The sequence below is a fragment of the Artemia franciscana genome, chromosome 17 (assembly GCF_032884065.1).
Source record: "Artemia franciscana chromosome 17, ASM3288406v1, whole genome shotgun sequence".
In the NCBI taxonomy this organism is placed as follows: domain Eukaryota; kingdom Metazoa; phylum Arthropoda; class Branchiopoda; order Anostraca; family Artemiidae; genus Artemia; species Artemia franciscana.
In genome coordinates this window covers 14,953,862-14,974,860 of record NC_088879.1, presented here as the reverse complement: position 1 = coordinate 14,974,860, position 20,999 = coordinate 14,953,862, and the positions used below count along the sequence as shown (strand labels likewise).

Genomic DNA, 20,999 nt, shown 5'->3' with positions numbered 1-20,999 from the left:
TATCGTCCTATTACGGTGTCGAACGTATTATCAAAAATTTTTGAGCTCTTGATTATCCGTAATGTTCAAAGGATTTGTAAGATGCCCCCCTTCCAGTTTGGTTTTCAACGGGGGCTTAGGTGCTTCCAGGCACTGAGATCCCTTTGTTAGGTATTGGAAGATTCTGTTGGGAAAGGAGGAATTTTGGTTGTTAGTGCGTATGATATTACTAATGCCTTTGGTTCATTGATTCATTCACAGGTAATGTTGGAGCTGATTAGGCGTGGGGTTGCAATTGATTTTGTCGGTCTGCTGTTTTATTTGTATCGCCACCTAAAGATGCGCCTGAAAAAAGAGGGGTCAACCCGGTTGATATCCCTGTGTACATAGGTATTGAATAGGGCACAATTCCGTCACCGATGGTGTATAATAATGCTACACTGCCAGCTCAGGATAGCATACCGATTTCGTGTGTTGTAAAAGCGATAACGCGTCAGTATTATGCTACACAGATGACTTGCTAAACTTGAGTCGGTCAGTGTCTAGTCTAGAGGAATTTTAATGTTATTTCGAGTGAATTTAGGAAGACTGGTTTGAATCTTAACGCTGAGAAATCCCAAGTTCTTCTGTTTAATTGCCCGTCTGAGCTGGCTTCAACTTCAGTGAATCTTGGTGGAGTATTCGTTGCCCCGTTTCAAGAGCTTATTTACCTAGGTCTATCTATTGGAGATTTAATATCTTCAACAAGAAATTTACTGGTGGCTAGAACTGAAAAGAATATCCGGGCTGCTTATGCTTCTTTAGTGCTGTCGCAAACAAACATGACAAAAAGCTCCTCGGGAAAATGTATAATGCTGTTGTTCTTCCCCATGTTTTGTACTTAGCTCTGTTCACAGTTATTCTGAATGAAAGTGATAAGAAGCAGATTAGAAATATATTTTTTCCTAATGCGAAGTTTCTTCTGAGTGTTCCGATGCGGTCCCATAACACCGTACTGAAATAATATTACGGAGTTCTCGACCCGATAGTACAGCTGGATAATTTATGTGTAAATTTGTCGTCATAAGAGGTTTGCCACTCTTGGGGCGGTTTATTTTTTTGAAAAGTCTAGTTTATTCGTGTTTTTATATTGTATATATTTGTTCCTATTTTTGAATGTGTCTTTCTTTTTCTTTTTTCTTCTTTTTGATACTCCATCGCCATGCCTTTGTATATATATATATATATATATATATATATATATATATATATATATATATATATATATATATATATATATATATATATATATATAAGCTAATATTGGTTGAAATTAGCTTAAAATTTATTCTTTAAAAGTTAATTATAGACGTAGAAAGCCCAATTTGTAATTCACATGAAAAATACCTTGTTTCGGATTTCTTAATGCAACCTTACGGAAATTTTTACGTACTGCTGAAGACAAATCAAGGGTGTTAACTGGGCATTGTAAATTCACTGATATTATGCAAATTCACAGACTTGATATAATATCGCATGTAATTGGTCAAAAAGCGCGTTGAACCCTTATCATCAAGCTTCTTTAGCAGCGAATTTGTCACAACAGCCATTATCTCCAAGAACCAACTTTACTTTCAAATATAGATGGCGTAAAGGTATGCAAAAACTAAGTGAGAAGAGTTTCTGTAAGTCAAAAATTTCTAATGCTGCACCACATGATTTACAGAATGTATTTGCAGCATAAATTAGGACTCGGAACACCTTTTGTTTTTATGAAGTTCCAACCTCCACCTTTCCCTAAGAAGATTTAATGAAAAGAAAACTTTTACTTTGTCTTTAACGCAAAAAACATAATATCAGATTATCCTTTGAGTACGGTTCTTTACAACTTGGAATACCAAAAAAAAAAATAGTTAAAACTTATGTGGAACTTTTAGTTACAAACCTATATTTCTCGGAGTACTTAGAGTCTTGCAAGTAAGGATGGGGTAAAAGTAGGAGGTTAGTAAGATTGTGTCGTTCGTCAGGAGCTGTGCAGACCGAGCATACTTAACCTACCCCCCTCTCTCTAGCTAAAAATATCAATAACATCTAAAATAGAAAAAGATATACCGCAAAAAATATTTAGAAACTGTAGTGCTCCTCTCATTTAGAAATATGAAAAAGCGAACAGAACATTTTACAGCCATCCAAAAGTAAACAAAAAAAATCCCTGCAACCAACAGTTTTTGAGCTAGTACACAACACCTGGTTATCCATATAGTTGTATCAAATGATAACGTGTGCGATATCGAAGATTACTACCACTTAATTTATCCTTGCTCAAAACAGATCAGTTGTTATCGCGAATCTAGCAGCTGCACGCTAAACAAAACTCTTATTTTTCTAGTGGTTAGGGTTTGATTCGGACAGCCCCTTCCCATTCAGTATAATGTGACAATTTTAGTACCTAAGTTAGGCTCTTGTTTATTAAAATAGCTTTTTAAAGCGAAATGTTTAGCAGTAGACGAACTGCAACTATTCTCAACTTCCTTTATTTTCATCTTTTCCTATAGCTTCTCAATTAAAGTACTTTTTCCTTAGTATTAATGCATACTTCTCAAGGTTGTATCCAGGGGGAAGGGGGTTTGACACCCACCCCTTGAAATTTTAGTCTGACTCGTCGAAACGTAATCAATAAAAACAAATTTTTGATGTGTTTTTTAAGGTTTTTTTGTAAACCCCCACCCCTCCCGAAAAAACCTTAGAAACGACCTTGCTGTTTCTATTTGCATTTTGTTAGGACGCTAATTTCAGTTGGAAGAGATAACTGACCTCAAGATAGACTGAAACTATTTTCAGCTTCCCTCTCAAGTCATGATCTTACCATCAACGTAGCCAAGTCGAAGATAATTCGTTTCAACCTTCTGAAGCGGAATATACATATGCCTCTAGTCCCTTGCCCGATTGTGAACGAAATGAAAATCTTAGGAGTAACTTTCACTAGTGACTGTAGTTTCAGTGCCCATATTAATTTAACCGTCCACAAGGCTAATGCAAGCCTTCAGACACTTACCAAAATTAGGCGTTTTGGGTGGGATACAGAAAGTCTTCTCCATGCCTACATGTGCTATGTTCAATAGTCGAACTCAGTTACAAAATAAACTTCTACCCCCTAAAGTAAGAACTAATCGTTAGTTCTCCCAATAGTCGAACTCAGTTACAAAATAAACTTCTACCCCCTAAAGTAAGAACTAATCGTTACGCCAACTCATTTGTGCCTTTCTTCACATCAATTTTCAATGCTGAGTTGTAGTGTGTGATTTTTGTTTCAATATATGATTTTGTAAAAATAACTAAATTTAGCTGCGCTACGATAGTTTTTAAATATACCCATCTCTCTCTCTCCCTCTCCCAATTTCCAATTTTCCCAATACAGCATAATGTAGTTTTTATTATTAAACTGGGAAAAATGTCAAGTGTTGCCCAACGTCAGATGGCGTTGAGGTTCTTTTTTTTCGACATTAGTGCCAGTTTCAACCCTTGTAAGTAACTCATACTCTTTTGCCTGAATTTGTAGGTGTGGGCCATTTCAGAATGAGAGATATAAATTATTGATTATAATTGGTTTTTCGACCATTATGAAGGTATCGGTAGCCACTGTTTTTTTGTTTTTTTTTTATAATTTTCCATGTTCATTTTCTTAAGTGTCCCGGGAAGGTATTTTGTCGAGCACTTTGATTAAAAAGGGAATAGAGGTCATCCACCTCATGGTTTGCAAAGACATTCTTAGTAGACCCCAAAGAATGACGTATTTTTGTCAAATCCTATGGAAGGGCAGACCTGGAGCCCAATTTCCCAAATCAAGTGAAAATTACAGAGACAACTGAAAACGAGCCATTTAGCAATAGTAAGGGTAAAGACGCTTCGGGTCAGAAAACTGACCCGTTTCAGTGGGTGCTTGCACGAAAAAAAATGATACGACAGCCCTTGGTCATCCATCTCTCAACTTCCAAGGGGACCCTCAATACCCGTCCCCCTAACTCAGCCCCCCCCCCAAAAAAAAAAAAAAACAAAACAACGGAAGCAGAAAAAATGAAAAAACGAAAAATAAAAAGAAACTTAAAAATGAAAAAATAGCGAAAGATAAAAACAAACTTAAAAATGAAAAAATAACGAAAAATTAAAACAAATTCAAAAATGAAATAATAACAAAGAATAAAAACATATTTTGAAAAGTATTGAGGTATGCATAAAGTCGAAATTAATAAAGTCGTATATATTTTAAGCGATGATACGACAGTCATATGAGGTAAATGATAGAATAGAGCCTATTGAAAATAGGCTCCAATGGTGCATTGAAATAGGCTCCAATTCCAATGGTGCATTTTTCATTTTGATCTGACGCCAGTTTCGAGGGGTTTGAGCATTTTCTTCGAAATGACCATATATTTTTTTTCAATAATCTTTTACTTTTAAAACGAACCGAAATAATAGTTACTATCCCTCAATCAGTGTCAGATGGCAATTTTTTCACTAGGTAGATTTAACTTTGGGTTGCTATGGACTCTGGTTCACTTTTACTGGGTTGCAGCTACCACTGCAGCCATGATACAACTTTGAGTGGTCCCAGAAAAACATGCCTTCACTTTTCCAACCCCTAAGTGGTGAAGACTTGGATCAGGGGCGTAATTAGCTGTACCGCAGAGGTGTCAATTGCCCCTTCCAGACCTCTGTTTTCCCCTAAGCCTCAGTCCCCCCCACAGCTTAAATTTATTTTTTACAAAAATGTTGTGAAAACTCAGCACCTGTATGAAAAGTCCCGCTTTCTAGGGCTATAATAAAAGAAAGGTAGAGATGGCTAGGCCACGTTCTGCGGATGGAGGATGACAGATTGCCAAAGACTTTTCTTACTGAAAATAATATGGGAGTTTTGGTACAGTAAAAGTAAACCAATTAGGAACCCTTTTTACAGAATAAAAATATTATCAATCCCTTTTAAGACATAGCAACAATCCATTTTAGAGTTGTTGCTTTGTATACATTATTTTTCATTTAATTTTGGTATCACTTTTGCACTATGGCTCAGTTCAATGACTGGCTATCGTTTTGGTTTTGAAAAGGACATTTAGATAAATGTCAAAAATGTCATAAATGTCATAAATGAAAAAGGACATTTAGTTTGTAGATAAGTTTGAAGTCAAGCCATCTTGATAATATTAGCACTATAGACTAGCTTTAGAATTCTGATCCTAACTTGAAATTCACTGTTGTATAGAGAGAAATAACCGGATTTCTTAAATTTATGTTATGTCTTATTTCATCTTCACTTCAAAAGTTTCAGTTTTCGGGGGTAATAGCTACGTCCCTGGAAAAAATGAAGATATTAGACTATTTTATGATTGCACATGGTAAAGAATGTGATTAAAGGCTCTTTTCCTAGTTCAAAAGTTTTAGTTTTCGGGGGTAATAGCTACGTCCGTGGAAAAAATGAAGATATTAGACTATTTTATGATTGCACATGGTAAAGAATGTGATTAAAGGCTCTTTTCCTAGTTCAAAAGTTTTAGTTTTCGGGGGTAATAGCTACGTCCGTGGAAAAAATGAAGATATTAGACTATTTTATGATTGCACATGGTAAAGAATGTGATTAAAGGCTCTTTTCCTAGTTCAAAAGTTTTAGTTTTCGGGGGTAATAGCTACGTCCGTGGAAAAAATGAAGATATTAGACTATTTTATGATTGCACATGGTAAAGAATGTGATTAAAGGCTCTTTTTCTATTTCAAAAGTAACTCAAGTAACACTATTGGTATTACGGCTGGTGAGACCAAAATACTACCTGATTAATCAATCTAATACTTCTGTATGCTGTTCAATTACTTTGCAGTTATTAAAAATTATTTAATTTTATACTTATGTTCTTAAGATAATTTTAGTTTTATACTGGAAGTTATTGATATCATAACTGGTGTAAGACTGAAAAGCTTTATAGATTCGTTTCAGTAAAGCACTGGTTTTCTATAATCCTAAAAGTATAGGGAAACATAATTAGTTGGTTTATTTGTAGTAGTTTTATTGATATATATATATATATATATATATATATATATATTGTCCATTCTAAGTTTCAACTTCGCTCTTTACTTCCCTCGGAAAATTTTATTTGTTTATAATTAATTTAATTAACGACCAATTTGATTGACTTCACTGACCGGACTAGTTTTTTTTGGTCTTTTTAGCATTATTAAGAGCTGGCCACTTATTGGATGAATATTTGTCGTACCATTTTACGTCATATTATATTCCATATTAGTATTACATACGATGTTTATTAAGAAAGATCGAACTCTAAATAAATTAATTTAAAAACAAAGTTTTTCTAAGGGAAGTAAAGAGCAAAGTTGAAACTCAAAATGAACAAAAATTATTACTTCACAGCCTATCTAACATATCATACACCCCAAGAGTTATGTGAAGAAATATTAGTAAACAAAGGCCTACCTTAGCCTCGATCAATGCATTTGCGCGCTAGCTGATCAAGACATGAAAAGAATAAAACAAATAAATTTTATTTACAAATATTTTTGTACAAACAGCCCATTTATTCGCATTCACTCCATCACAAGAAATATAATTTCTCAAAAAAATATATATATTTTGACGCATTAAAAAATCTAAATAAATTATTTTCTAGTAAATCCGTCACCAGTAGGGTCTAGGATCCAGGGGTAATGGTTGGGACATTCCATGCAGGTATGAAGACGAAGGATCTCTCCTGGTAGTTCTCTGGTGGTAAGGGGACATGCGTTTGGAAGGGAACAGAATGGCTGTCCTTTGATATCGCATTTTTCTTTCCATTCAGCAAAGTCACGGAGAGCAGTGAGTTCAGTTGGGTTTTGCATCCATTGAATAACCTATAAGAAAATATAAATAAATTACAAAATGATTTTTGAGGAGTAGAAAGAACTGATAAGGTTAGTTTCTCATGTTTGACCTGAGCGATGTATTCTTAGTTAATCTTTTTTTTTCACAGATGCACTACACTATTTGCGTATACATGGACCACTTTGGTAACTAAAATTCAAACTTTATCTATCCATAGCTTATACAAAACTATAAATGTAAAATTAAATATTTGATAAAATGTCGGCTGACATTTTACACGAAAGGGGTCACTTTTAGACTGCTTACAGAAGAGATCTTCTAACTCCTCCACTGTAGATAAGAATAGCTAGTTATGTGACGAAATATTTTCAATTCTTCTTCTGTATGAGAAATTTGAGGTTTTTTTTCTACGTAATTTATAGACCATAGCACACGGGAGAGAACAAGCTTTCATGATTTAGTTTGGATGTAATGGAAATTAAAACCCTGCCATAAGAAGCATATCAGTGCCTAAAGTACCATAAATAAATAAAAATCTTTAGGAGGTAGCATCACAACCAAATTAAGTTTCTTGACGGTTTTTTTATTGGGGGGGGGGGAGGAAGGGGCTAATTTAAAATATTTACAGCCAAGTTGATTTTTTCTGTTGCACATAGTAAATCGAATATTTACTTGACGAATGAAAGCTCTTAGGCCGAACTAGCCAGACATGAAAATAAACAACAAAGAGAGATAAAACTCCACAAAAAAAAAAAAAACTCAAACGAGACTGCGGCCAGTAGAGAGGACAGACTAAAATAACGCGGATATTCCACCTGTATCAAGGCGACACAGATGTATCCGCGTTATTTTAGTCTTTTCTCTCTACTGGCCGCAGTCTCGTTTGAGTTTTTTTACTTGTGGAGTTTTATCTCTCTTTGTTGTTTATTAATATTTACTTGTGGTCATTAAAGCTAAGCCTCCAGTTCCAAGGCCTAATGAAAATTGAAGCAACTGTGGCTACGAGAAGCAAAGACAATTAAATTGTTAATTGCACTAAAATTAAAAATGCACTAACTCTGAAGTAGAACATTAATCTTTCAATTCAAGTTTAATTGAAAGCCCAATACACTTTTTAGTAGGCTAGACGTTGCGACAACGAGGATTTAAGAACTACTCTCCCCGCAGAGACTCCCCAAAACCCAAAAACAACCTAAACTCAGTTGGCTTTTATTTTGGGTTTTTATGAGATTATGTAGGTTTCACCGTTTTTATTACAGATTTAAGATTTTTTATAATTTTATTATTTTTACGAATGCAGTTTATATAAAATGTATTGGGAGACACTGCCTCTGTCCATTGTTATTTGCGTTGGGTGAGACATATGGAAGATCACTTGTTTCGATTCTTAATTTTTCAGATGATATATTACTTTTTGGCCACGTTTGTAGCAAGAATGACTAATTTTTTAGACTCTAAATAAAACTTTATTTCCAGAGCGTCCATCTTCTAACTTATTGGGGCGCCTCATCATTTCTCAAAATGGTGGAATTCGCAAAAAACAAAAAATCACTTGCTTTTACATCCCACTACGTTTAGTCGAGAACCAATGAACTCAAAAGGTAAGGTAAGTATCCCAATGATAAGAAATTAGGTCCCTTTTTCCTCCACGTGTCAGATCATGTTTGAAGACCCTAAATGCACAACTAGAAAAATAGTTCTGAACAACCAATTTAAGTTTAGTTAAATCTGCTAACCACCTGGTTCAAATATGCAAATGATACGAATCTGGGAAGGCTTCTCTTTCCCTATATAATTTGGAGTAAGGCTCCACTATTTTTGTACTCCAGATATGTGCAAACGCAAAATTTCTGGAGATTAGATCAAAATGACAGTTTCATGATTCAAAATAAATCAGAATTTGAGATTTACTCAGTTGTTTTCTAGAAATCGAGAAGAAAGTTTCGAGGCGATAATTCCATTTTCTACGCGACTCCAACGTTGAAGAATGACTACGAATCATTCTTTCTGAGCTTAAATTGTGTTGTTATCTTATAAATCAGTTGCTAGAAAAAAGTAGCATGCTAGAAAAAACTTTCATTTTTGATAAATTAAAGGAAATTTGAAAACTTCGGAGGGACTTTTCCTCGGTTTTCCGATTTCCAGATAAAAAAAAAGTTTCAAAGTTGTATCTTTCCATTTCCCGAACAAAAAGTTGATAAAGAAATAGAAATATACGATGACAATAGTGCTGCCTCATAGCATAAAAATTACCTGGAGATTAGTGACAAAGTAGACATCATTTCTGCCATTCAACATTTCATCAATAAAGTCAATCAAAGCATTTTTGAGGTCTTTCTTGCTCTTCAACCACGAAGCACCAAAATGGAGACCAAGAGGAGCTCGGTTGGTGCTATAGTGACGATCAAAGTTATGACGGAGGAACCGTCCAAATTGTTCACCAGTTTGAATGTTTGTGCAGGAGTCGACCATATGGCAACCTAGAATAAATATATATTAATGGGACAATTATTGGCTCCTACTGAAACCAAATAAGACTAATCTAGTTAAGGCATATATGGGGAGGGGTTTTCATGCGTCCCTTAATTTGCCTATTTTTCATAATTTTGAATATTTTCCCTCCTCTGTGCATGTGCCTGACCTAGTCATCATGCTGAAAAGATGCAGTCTATTTCTTAGGGACATTTTGACAGGAATCTTTTTGGTATGGGTTTTGAACCTCAATAAAGGCTCCGATTTGTTAAAAAAAAAATTAAAAATGAAGTATCATAAACAACAATAGAAATAGTGAAAGGAAAGGCTTATAAAATAGGAAGTGAAAATACAAATAAGTAGAAGTATCGACAAGATAGGGTAGAAATATGAAAGAAGTACAATCAGAAAAGAAAGGAGTAAATCTAAAAAAGTAAATCAAGATAAGGTTGACTTATAACAAGAATCACATAATATCATAATCTACTGATTTGTTTTTCTTTTTTAGGTGACTTCAACGGATATACAAAAGTTGAACAGGAGGCTTCTCGCGTATTATGCCTGAGAGCTTTGGGATTAGATAATTTGAGGATTCAGGGTACGCCATAGCAGACGAGTAGAGACTATCTGTTATGGAAGAATAAATAGGGAGGTAAGCTTTTGGAGTTTTGTAGTAAGTATATTTTAGTTATTTTGAATAGAGGAAAGGAATAAATGAAAAACAAGGAAAACAAAGTTCATTATTTGGTTGCAAGTGAGTGACTTTTCTGTTGTGCACAGATTGGGAGTTTATGTGACGTTTGGTTCAGACCCCTTGTCATAAAGTGACTATGTGGGATCAGAAGATCAATGAATAGGCTAAAAGAAAATATGCCAAGAGTGGTGACACAAAAAAATAATTGACAGCTTAAAATAGACCAGGATAATAATGAAAAACTTTACTTAGGAGAGCTCAGAAAAAGAAATCCCACAATCTGGAGAAGATTGTCATTTAGAACCATCTCTCACATAGCTGCGTGATATTGTGTGTGATTCAGGGAATGACTAAGCTAGGGTATAGCGGCAAGGACTGCAGAAACTTTGAATAAAGAAATCAATATGTAAACTACTTAAGATAAAGAATAATAAGTATAGATGAGAAAAAGGCCGAAAGATTAAGAAAACATATAGTAAGGCAAATTCTAGAGAATTTTAGAAGCTGGTAACGAAGCCCGGTTTCAGGCTCTCGCAATGAGGGAGAAGTCCCCCTCAATTAAAGTTGGCTCAAAATTTGAAAGACAGACATGAAGAAGCTGGAATTATGGGACTATTGGCGGAGAAATTATCACGTCTGGGTGCATCTATTGATCTACTATGAATGACGACGATTCAAGGTTTATTATGAAGATAAATGGGAGTGAAATAGGGAAATTTGTTAAGCAAGATTTTAAATATCACCTATGCTATCTTCTTTGCCTTTTAATTATATGAAATTTACAAACCTTAGACCTGTTGTAAAAATATCAGGCAATTCTGATAACTCTTATTTTTCTAAATGACAGAGAATGGGTAACGAAAGCTAGTATTGACCAGCAGACTATTAGATTTGACCCACGATTCTTAGGTTATGAAGTATTTAATACTAAATGCTGATAAGTAACCTGTTGTACCGTTTGGTGACAGGGTGAGACTTGTTTTAAAGCTCAAAGTCATAACAGTACTTACTTGTCAGCAAAGTTTTTATAAGAACGAATTAAAGTGGATAATTTCAAAAAGGGAATTTTTTTAGCATTTGGTGATAAAAAAAAATATTTGGTAAGGGTGAGGTCAAAGCTGGTTCTGACTTATCGCCCAATAAAAAAAAGGGGAAGAATGATGAAGGGGAGAAATGGGTGAATATTCATATAAATATTTCTGAGGAAAAGTTAAAAGGTTGGTCGGTTACACACAGCAGCCATTTTTTAATACTTATTTATTCTGTTTGAGTAAGGCTGCATATTCGTTTTTAAATATTATTGTTCTGCGAATGTTTGTATAAACTACAGTCCCCTAAAATCTTGAATTAGTAAGTAAAATATCATATGAAAAAAAAGAAATAAAAATAATCTATGATCAATGATTCTTACCTGGGAGAGATTCGTCAAAAGTTGGGTCATCTCTTCTATCAAGCTCGTTGACAGCCATCTCCCAAACTGGATGGGACCTTGATGGACAATTGGCATTACCATGGCAAGCATGTGGCATACGGAAATACAAGGTGTACGGCCAAATGGGAACGCGACTAAGTGGAGCAGTGATGGAGGAGTCGTAGACAAAGAATTGATCAGCCATCATATCAAATTGCTTGTTGCCACCAGTACGGAGGAAAGGGGCACGAACACCAATGATAGAACCATCGGAGATGTTGGCAAAGCGCTCGATGATAAGCCTAAAATAAAATGAAAAAAAATACAAAAAAACGTGCCTAATGCATAGATTTGAGTTTGAAACTGTTACAGAAATTTGGTATAAATTAAAAATTCTAACATGTTACTGCTAGAAAAACGAAACAAAACAAAATGTTTATTTTCCTTGGAAATATATCCAAAAAACTGTCTGTTTAATCACGATTGTTTTATATTAGGTAAATTCGGTGATGTATATTTGGCGAAGTATATTCGGTGACCTTAAGAGGATGAGTGACGTGGGTGGCTTTAAAACCTACGCCTATGGATATATTCTCTCACCAAATTTGTCAATCGCGCTAATTGCTGGACAATGCCCTACATACACTCAGAACCGGACTTTTTAAAGCAAAATACAAAATTTTCTTGTCTTAGAATATGTAAATGAGCATAAAGTAAGTTGTAAGACTAACATGTGTCTAGTAAAAAATACATAATATTTGTAATCTTTTAGAGCTGAAAAAAAAATCGCAACTTGTATTGTTCCTTTCGTCTGGTTGTAATACAAGTTTACTCATCTCAAAAAGGCTTAGCTAAAATTTGTATTACACATAAAACTTTAATGCCATCTAAAGAAAAAAGAATGCAGAAGAAAATCGTGCTCCGATGTATTTTCTATAAACCTTATGTAAGGTTCTTTATAAACCCATCTAACGGATTTTTTGCGCTCAACTAGCATGTCAAGTCAAATTGTCTTTCGAATGCTTAGTGCCTGCAGCAACGCCCAAATTCCCTCAATCAAACACAAAACATGACAATAGATGGATTAAAAAAATATTCTCAATTTCAAGCTTTTTCTTAAATCAGAATTTATACTTTAGGATTAGTTACAAATATAGTATGTTTAATGCTACTGGTGCTAAAAGAATTTTCATTCGAGTACAAGCTGATATAGTCATGTTATTTTTAACTGGCTGTCAATATCAACCTTCTTCTCTTTGCAGGTTGTTTCTGTTCTTTTAAGTTATCTGTCCCGTTAATTTTAAGTTATCTGTTCTTTTAAAGAATATCTGTTCTTCTCTGTACCTTCTTGCAAAACGTTTTTTACACACAATTTCTGCACAAAATGTCGGAAACCATGCATTTGCCTGAGTTACAACCTTTTGCAGATTCAAAAGTAGAAAATTCATTTTGCCATATAAAATAAATAGTAAATCATACCGCAAAATCAAAAATTACACAAAGCCTTGACCAGATTGGTTTCTGAAAGGCTCAAACAGGATTTCCAAAAACCCTACAGTTCTGTTTTTCTTCTCGTCAAACTGAGTACAAAGGCTCTATGCAAAACCCTCAATTTGCTCAAAAGACAATAATTTTTCTTAATCAAGAAACAATATCCTTGAACATGTTTCTCCCGAGGAATTTAGCTCCAACAGTTGGCTAATCATAGAAGAACGAGAGATATTACCTTCCACCAGCCATCTCGGCAAGCCAATCATCATAACTTCCATCAGTCCAGTACTTGGCACTTTCTTTGTTGGTGACTGAAAAAACACCGATCTCATGCCCTCGACGATGGAAATCTTGAACAGCAGAATAGTTGGTATATTTATGAGAAACAAAGAAAGTTCCTTTGATTTGGCAACCGTTTGGATTTTGACGTACACCATTAAAGATTTCTTCATACAAGTCAATGTTGTCGACGTTCATAGCGCCATTGAAAGTAAGAGTAATCATTTGAGGAATCTGAAAAAAAGTGAATTTTAGGCGATTGAATAGACAACAGTTTACACAGGCGTCTAACTACGCAGGTTTCTGTGCAATTCTTTTCTTTAGGGAGAAGTGAGTAAAATATTTTTTTTTCATTTTGAAAAGAAAAACATTTTAATTTGAACTCAAAGTCTAGGCGATTCCAGGGGAGGGAGTCAGAGCCTAGTTCTGTATCTCTACATGACTAGGAGCATACTTTAGCCATAAAATCTGGCATTAGTCATGGTTGTAGCGGCAGCTGCAACCTAGTAAAGAGCGAACAACAACCCATAGTAGCCAAAAGTTGAAAAAAAAACCCTTTAGAAAAAACAGAAGTTTTTGAGGGAAGTAAAGAGTGAAGTTGATACTTAAAACGAACAGAAATTACTGCTTCACAGTCTATCTAACATAATATCAATAAAACAAGTAAAAATAAAGCAAATAATCATATTTCCTTATGTTTGTATGATTATAGAAAACTAGCGCTTTAATGAAACATAAAACAATATAGGAGTTTGGGTACAGTAAAAGCAACCCGAATAAGAATACTTTTTACAGTATAAAAATAAAGCATTTTAGGATTGTTGCTTATTTTTCTTTTCGTTTAAATTAGTAACAAATCTGCACACTGGTTCAGTTGAATAATTGGCTCTCGTTTAGGTTCTGAAAAGGACATTTCACGATTAATTTGTTGACAAGTTCAAAGTGAAACCATATTGATAGAACTAGGACTATAGACTAGCTTTAAAATTTTTACCATAACTTGAAATTTTTTGTTGCATCTGAGAGAAATTGCCAGACTTTCGGAGCTCATATTATGGCTTGTTTGATCTTCATTTTGAGTAATGCTAAAGCGTATTTCTTACAATTTAAGATTGCTTATTACTCATTATTGGTATTATAGCTGGTGAGACTATGTCACCTGATAAATCAATCCTTGAATATTGGATTGATAAATCAATCCAATATTTCTGCATGCTGTTCTGTGGCTTTCCCGCTATTAATAAATTATTTATTTTTATGCTTGTCTTTCTAAAAATAACTTTAATTATTGAAAGTTACTGATATCACAACTGATGTAAGACTATGAAAAGGTTTATAGATAAGGTTGTTGTTGTCAAGCTACGTACTCACTCTTAACTAATAAATCAACATTCTTGTTTTTATACTTGGGTTTTGTGTTTTCAGTAAAGCGCTAGTTTTCCATAATCATACAAACATAAGGAAGTATTATTATTTGGTTTATCTGTACTAGTTTTATTGATATGTGTTAGATAGACTATGAAGCAATAATTTTTGTTCGTTTTAAGCTTCGAGTTTGCTCTTTACTTCCTTACAAAAAATTTAGTTTTTTAAAACTAATAACTACAAGAGCCTTATCCTAAGCCGTTGTTGTTCATTGCAGGCTCATTTGTGTAAGTCTGGATTAGTTCAAAAAAGTCTGGTTGTTAAGGCCGTATTTGTGTATTTCAGCAAGTTTAAACTCCTTGAAACAAAAATTGCGCCTATGCCTACTTGATCAAAGCGCCTTGCAAATACGGCCGTCACAAGTCAACGCGACGTTCAATAAACATAGTCTAGACATTAATTACGCTTAATGGTTTTATCATCAAAATCAAAATCTATAAACGTATACTTGAAAATCTGATGGATATATTAAAAAGTGTCTATAAATCATCTTTTTTGAATTGGTCGTTTTATGCACTTCCTTAAATTGGCATCTAAGTCCTACATCTGCTGGTCTTGCCAATGGTACTAATTGTACGCAGACTGAGAACGATGTGGTATATCGAGCTCCAATTTTAAAAAATCAAAACAACACATTTGATTTTGATTTTAGCTGACTAGTTTGAAAAGGGTGAAATAACAGGAACCTATCAACAAAGTTTTTCTAATCCATTAAATAGCTTCGGAACTATGTTTCTTGAAGCCTTTATAGCATAGTCAGCCGAAAGACCCGCGGAAAAGAGAAAAAAAGCCCCAGCAACCTTTACTCTTCTGCGAGGACCAAATGGATTCCATGGCGCCAGCTTCCCAACCGGAAATTAGAAGTATCCCTTTCGATACACCAGCAGTGAGCCAAAGAAAATGTACTCTCTTGTGATGATCGGAAAGAAACTGAACTCGGAATGCAAAAGTGCTTTTGAGAAATTTTCACTTTCTGGTACAGCTACCCATTGTTTAATCTTGCGCGATTAGCTAGGTAGTACGAACATTACCAATTGCATAAAGTAATGTTTAAAACAAACTTGGATCTCAGTTATTAATTTGATCCAATAAATTGTAAATGATATTTTTCTAATACTATTTACTCTCAGATTCCAAGCATATATATTTATTACGCTTTAACGCTTAAAATTTGAACTTTGATATAAGATTACTAAAGAAAAAATAGCTGTAAACTTACTTTGATTGTGATATTGTTTGAACGTTTTTGATAACGCCGTGTACCAATTTATTTTGTTTATGCGTTTCCTATGTCTTTATTTCTCTCTTGTAAATTTTCGTTTACTATTTGGATCAAATTTTGTTCCAAAAATTTTAAAATTGAAAGTTTCGAACAGAAAAGAGCAAAATCATATCTTCTAAAAATTATTTCTGTTTGATTTTGGTACCTTTGAGAATTTTCATTTGTAACCTCAGACGTTACTAATCGATGCAGTGTCCGACAATGACATTCGCAGACACATCTATCTCAACTTTCAGAAAGTTTACACGATACTTTGCATGGCCGAGTGATTTAAAATAATTCAAGAGCTGAAAACATACTATAATTTTTATATGTATTCTTGCTTGCTTCAATTTTTCGATTGATACGGACAATTTTGCAAATTCGCTCTTTTTTCTTTTTTATATTTTACTTTCTTTTAATCTTGCATAATCAATCATTCCAAAACTAATAAGGTTCATTAGAAAAGAACATAAAAAAACACTTGAAAAACTGTTTTTTTTTTTTTTTAGAAATTATTTATGTTTGATTTCGATGTTATGAAAGAGATTTTGTCCTTTTTTTAATATTAGTAATAAAACTAACACGAGGCTATTCATTATATATCAATCCGTTTTTATATATTTACCTGTGTAATTTCTAATTCTCCTGGCACTCTGGTTCCGTCGGGTGAGCAGTAGCAATCTGGCAGTACACATTGAGAGCTATCACACTCTGGTGCTCTGTTAGGATCCATGTCAACAGAGCAAGCGTTCTCATCTGAGCCATCCGCACAGTCAGGTTTATCATCGCAGAACAGAGCCTTGTCAATACAATCACCGCTGCCACAAGCTAGTTTACCATCTGGACAAATTGGCTCATCTGTCTTCAATTTGGGCAAAACTTTTCTGGGTCCTATAAGTTATAGTACATATTAGACAACAATAACAAAAAGTACATGGCCGAAAGCAATATAATACATTAAGAACTTAAAAACATGAGATTGAGTCCGCAAAAAGATCATACCGAGTTCGTTATAGCCCCCCCCCCCCCCCATGATTCCGAAATTACCTTTCTGGGTATATCCACTGAAGAAAAACCGCTGTACTTTCTTTGTCAAAGATTTGAAAAAAATACTTTCCCCTCCTTGATTAAAAAAATTGCCCCTCCCTCAATTTTCGTGAATTTGCACCATTATTCTACGGAATCTGACCTATCCAAATACAGGTTAGTGCAAATTCATGACAATTAGGGAACATTTGAGCCTTAGCTTTGCCTTAAGAAACGCTTTGCCTTAAGCCAATCTGACAAAACTCTATATTTCATCTGGGACATCATTTCGATGGGACGGAGAGTCATGGCCTTTACCTGGCTTCTGAGGAAAGGCAGAAGATTTTTGGAGTCAACTTCAAGTCAATACCTGCGCCTTGTCCCTCCCTAAGTTTTTTTTCTTCTGAACGATGACCATGCCTTTTATTTTAATTATAGCAAATCTAGAATTTGCTACAGGAAATGTAGCGAATTAAGACAATAGATACGGCACTTGACTCTTATAGTCCAAACCGAAGGAGCTGATCCGCTTCATGGCCCTTCACCCAGGAAGTGGAATCCAGAAAGGGCCGGTCATCTATTGAAATTGCTTTTGCATTTTCTTTCTGCTTATCTTCCCCAGATTTCTCCAAGCACTCATTTAGAGCTGGCTCGACTCTGGCTGAGCTTGTAGAGTCACGCCACTGACCCCCATTCCAAACCAAATAACCGGCCACACCAGAAATCGAACCCCGTCCATCGGTTAAAGGAGTCCAAGTCCAGCGTACCAACCACTCGGCTAGGACGGCAAGCATTATGCTATATGGAATTTAGAATCTTCAAGGTGCCAATACAAAATAGATGAAAAGATTTAAATCACTTGATGTTTTTTTTCAAATTGCCAAATCGGACACCTTAATGCATTGAGTTTCAAGGTTCAAGGAATTCCTTTCACAAAACGTTAGCCAGGCGAATTTTTCATGAGCAATCTCTGCCAAGGCTAACTAATCAGTTGAACGGGTTTGTTTTATCATGGTGGTTTTCTCAGATTTGCATAAACATCTTTTAAAGCAAGGTCGGTATTACCAATGATTAAAAAAAGGACACACCCTTTCTCATTTAATTTTACGTGTAAAACCACATTTCCAGTTTTATCAACTTCTTAAATCTTAGTATTTGTCAATACTGTATTTTTTTTTAGTATTTCTAAACTGAATGTTAGGGTGTTACACAAAAGTAGTTGTTGAACAGAATTGTGCTAATACAGCATAGGTTACCCTCAGGATAGTAACTATTTCTAAACCTAAGATCTTAGCTGTAACAATCCCCATTATTAGAACAAGGATGCTACAGGGAAATTGTCAGCAAGGGAGGGGGGTTTCCAACAAATGGATGAGATAGTAAATTAACGCACTTTAAATGTTTTAGTAGGCAGTAACGCACTTTTCAAACAAAATTACTTGGTTTTAAATATATCTGAGGACAAAGGGGGCAAAAATCAATAGCATTGGTCTCAAAGCGAGTTTTTATTATCTCATGTTTCTACAAGGAGAAGAGCGTTTGTCCCTTCTTGTCCTTCCATGGCAGTGTTCATGTATTAATTTGGCGTAACTAAAATGAATGAATGGTCGTTTTATAGGCTCGAACATATAACAGCACAAGTCGCGAATTGTGCAGGAAGAATAATAGATGTTGTTTAGCCTTCTTGTATAATAGACTAAAAGTTGAATAGCTATTTCTTCGGGAACATCTTAGTCTCCCACAACCCCTGGGCAAATTTTGTAAGTTATATAGGTTTTCCGATGTTATTCAAGCACAGAGAGAAGAATTGCTTCCCGGTCAAATTTTCTTTGATATTTCAAAGACAGTAGAACGATCATATGACCGAAACCAAGCTGTATTCAGGAGGAGGGTTACCTAGTTTGACCCCCCCCCCCACTCGAGGTTTTTGTCCGACTCCGAAAATCCGAAACTTTTTGTCCGAATCCGAAACTTTGATAGTCACTAATGTTTTGCTATTTTTTTGTAAATTCCTCCCCCCTCAAACAAAATACTGCATACGGCCCTGACATAAAGTTTTTGGAATTAGCTCAAACATATATTACCAAAAACCTCTGAAAGTTTCATTGACTTAAGGCCGTGCGGTATTCATAACGGATCACCCTATCTCATCTATCATAAAATTTTTAGTTGGTGTGGCAAAACTATTTAGAATTGATTGTGTGATCCTGACATAACTTGTAGAAAATATAACAATTCAAAATAGGGATGAAACCTTTTAATTGACAGTGAAACAAATGTAAACAATTTTAACTGGACCGAACATGTATACAGTGTCCATTATCAGCATTAAAACTGCTGATGAATTTTACTGCTGATCATGGACACTGTATATGTTCTCGAAATATCCAGTTAAAAAAATTTATATTTGTTTCACTGTCAATTAATCCATATAATCCCTATTTTGAACTGTTATATTTTCGTCATGGAAAGGCAGTGTGGTCTTCGAAGCTATCTACATAACTTGTGTTATGTCTCTACAAGCTCTACTTGTAGAGCTTTCATAATATATCCGAATAAACAACAGAAAACTAAAAGCTGACGCCTAGTTTCTTGGAAATCTTAGAAAAACCCTTCAATTCCTCCCATTTTGTGCCGGAGGAAAGAGATGTTCAGTTTTAATGAAACTTACATATCAGAAAGTTTGAATATTGCTCTTTCAAATAAACGGAGTAGGTTTTTCTTTTTAAAGTTCAAGGAGTTCCAAAAGTACTTTAACATACTTGACAAGACAACTCAAATTTCATATGGCTCAAACAAAAAAAATCTCATTGAACCTTGGGAGTTCACTGTGATGCTGCTCAATTTGATGGACAAGTTTGCTGACAAAAGGGACGGAAAATTTAATTGTCTTTTCAAACAAATTTCATAGTCAACCCGTAGATTCTCAATAGCTCTCAATGATGGCTAGTCCCCCAGGAGAATTCGCTGACGGTTCCTATGTCATTGAGGCGGTCAGCCGACAAGACCGGAAGGCTGAGAATCGGAACATGATTTTAAAGTGCCGCATAGCTTTAACTCAGCTATTTATATTTACAATATTAAAGAAAGCTTCTTTCGTGCTGGAAAGCGCTTGAATACCCTAAATGTTCTCAAGTCTTTTTTATTTGTCACTTATGTTGCCGATTATGCTGGGTTTTCCCGGGTCTGACGGGGATTTGTGTGCAAATCAATTGAAATTTCTATTTTTAAATTCTCAGTTGCATGTAGCATGCATGCCAACGAAACAGTTTGTGTTTTGTGAGCCGAAATCGGTGAGTTGTAAATTGATCGTCAAATAGTTTTGATCGCATAAAAAAAAAAAAAAAAAAAAAAATCCAGTAACCCTAACTTCCAGATATAGCAATTCGTGGAAAAACACTACTCTAATTGCGCAGTTAATTTTCAGGGAAAAGGATCCCTTGCTAAAGTTACCCCGCTCTTTACGCTAAAGTTTGGCTCTTTCTCACAACTCTACTTAAAAAAAAAAAACTATAAAAACAAAAACAATTAGTTGTAGTAAGGAGTGGTAACGGAAAGTGTAACTATTGGTGTAGTGGTAACGCTCCTCATAACAGTTCGTTGGCACAAGCTGTTTGATAAAAGAAGATTGCTTCACAAAAAGGGGAAGAATAAACAGCTATTCAGAAAAGGGTGGTGGTAATTTTTTTAAGAAACGAGAGCTTATCTTTGCACCGAACCCCACATGTAGACAACCAGCCTCATCTGTAGTGGTGCCAGCTGCAGTATTATAGCAATAGTTACATGAAGTTTCAAAGGACAGACAGTTTCCAACAACTAACATTCACCAAAAAATAGTATGCTCTTTCTATTAAATTATCTATGCTTGTTCTCTATACTTGCTATGTTTATCTATACTTACTTTCCAGTTTATCACAATTGGTGACTTTTCCTTTCCAGTCACAGGTCTGTCTGTCGATGTCGAAAGCAAGACCAGCAGGACATTTAACAAAGGCTAAACGGATAGCACCCACTATGCCAGCTCTGTCACACCTGCAAAATAAAAAAATTATCAATGTGGACAAGCTAATTAAAACTATATAACTTTATGTAAGTTATATTCTTCTTCTTCTTG

General features: G+C 34.9%; 1 protein-coding gene across 1 annotated transcript in view; it reads right to left on the bottom strand.

Moving 5' to 3' along the window:
• Positions 1-6,491: 6,491 nt before the first annotated feature.
• Positions 6,492-20,999, bottom strand: part of LOC136037491 (chitin deacetylase 1-like) — a 17,967-nt gene continuing 3,459 nt past the window's right edge. The window contains exons 2-7 of the mRNA XM_065720207.1: positions 20,787-20,950; positions 16,485-16,750; positions 13,127-13,404; positions 11,401-11,702; positions 9,077-9,303; positions 6,492-6,852 (exon numbers count right to left, since the gene is read on the bottom strand). Coding sequence (XP_065576279.1) covers positions 6,622-6,852; positions 9,077-9,303; positions 11,401-11,702; positions 13,127-13,404; positions 16,485-16,750; positions 20,787-20,950 — 1,468 coding nt within the window. The 3' untranslated portion in view covers positions 6,492-6,621. The remainder of the gene's footprint in view (positions 6,853-9,076; positions 9,304-11,400; positions 11,703-13,126; positions 13,405-16,484; positions 16,751-20,786; positions 20,951-20,999) is intronic.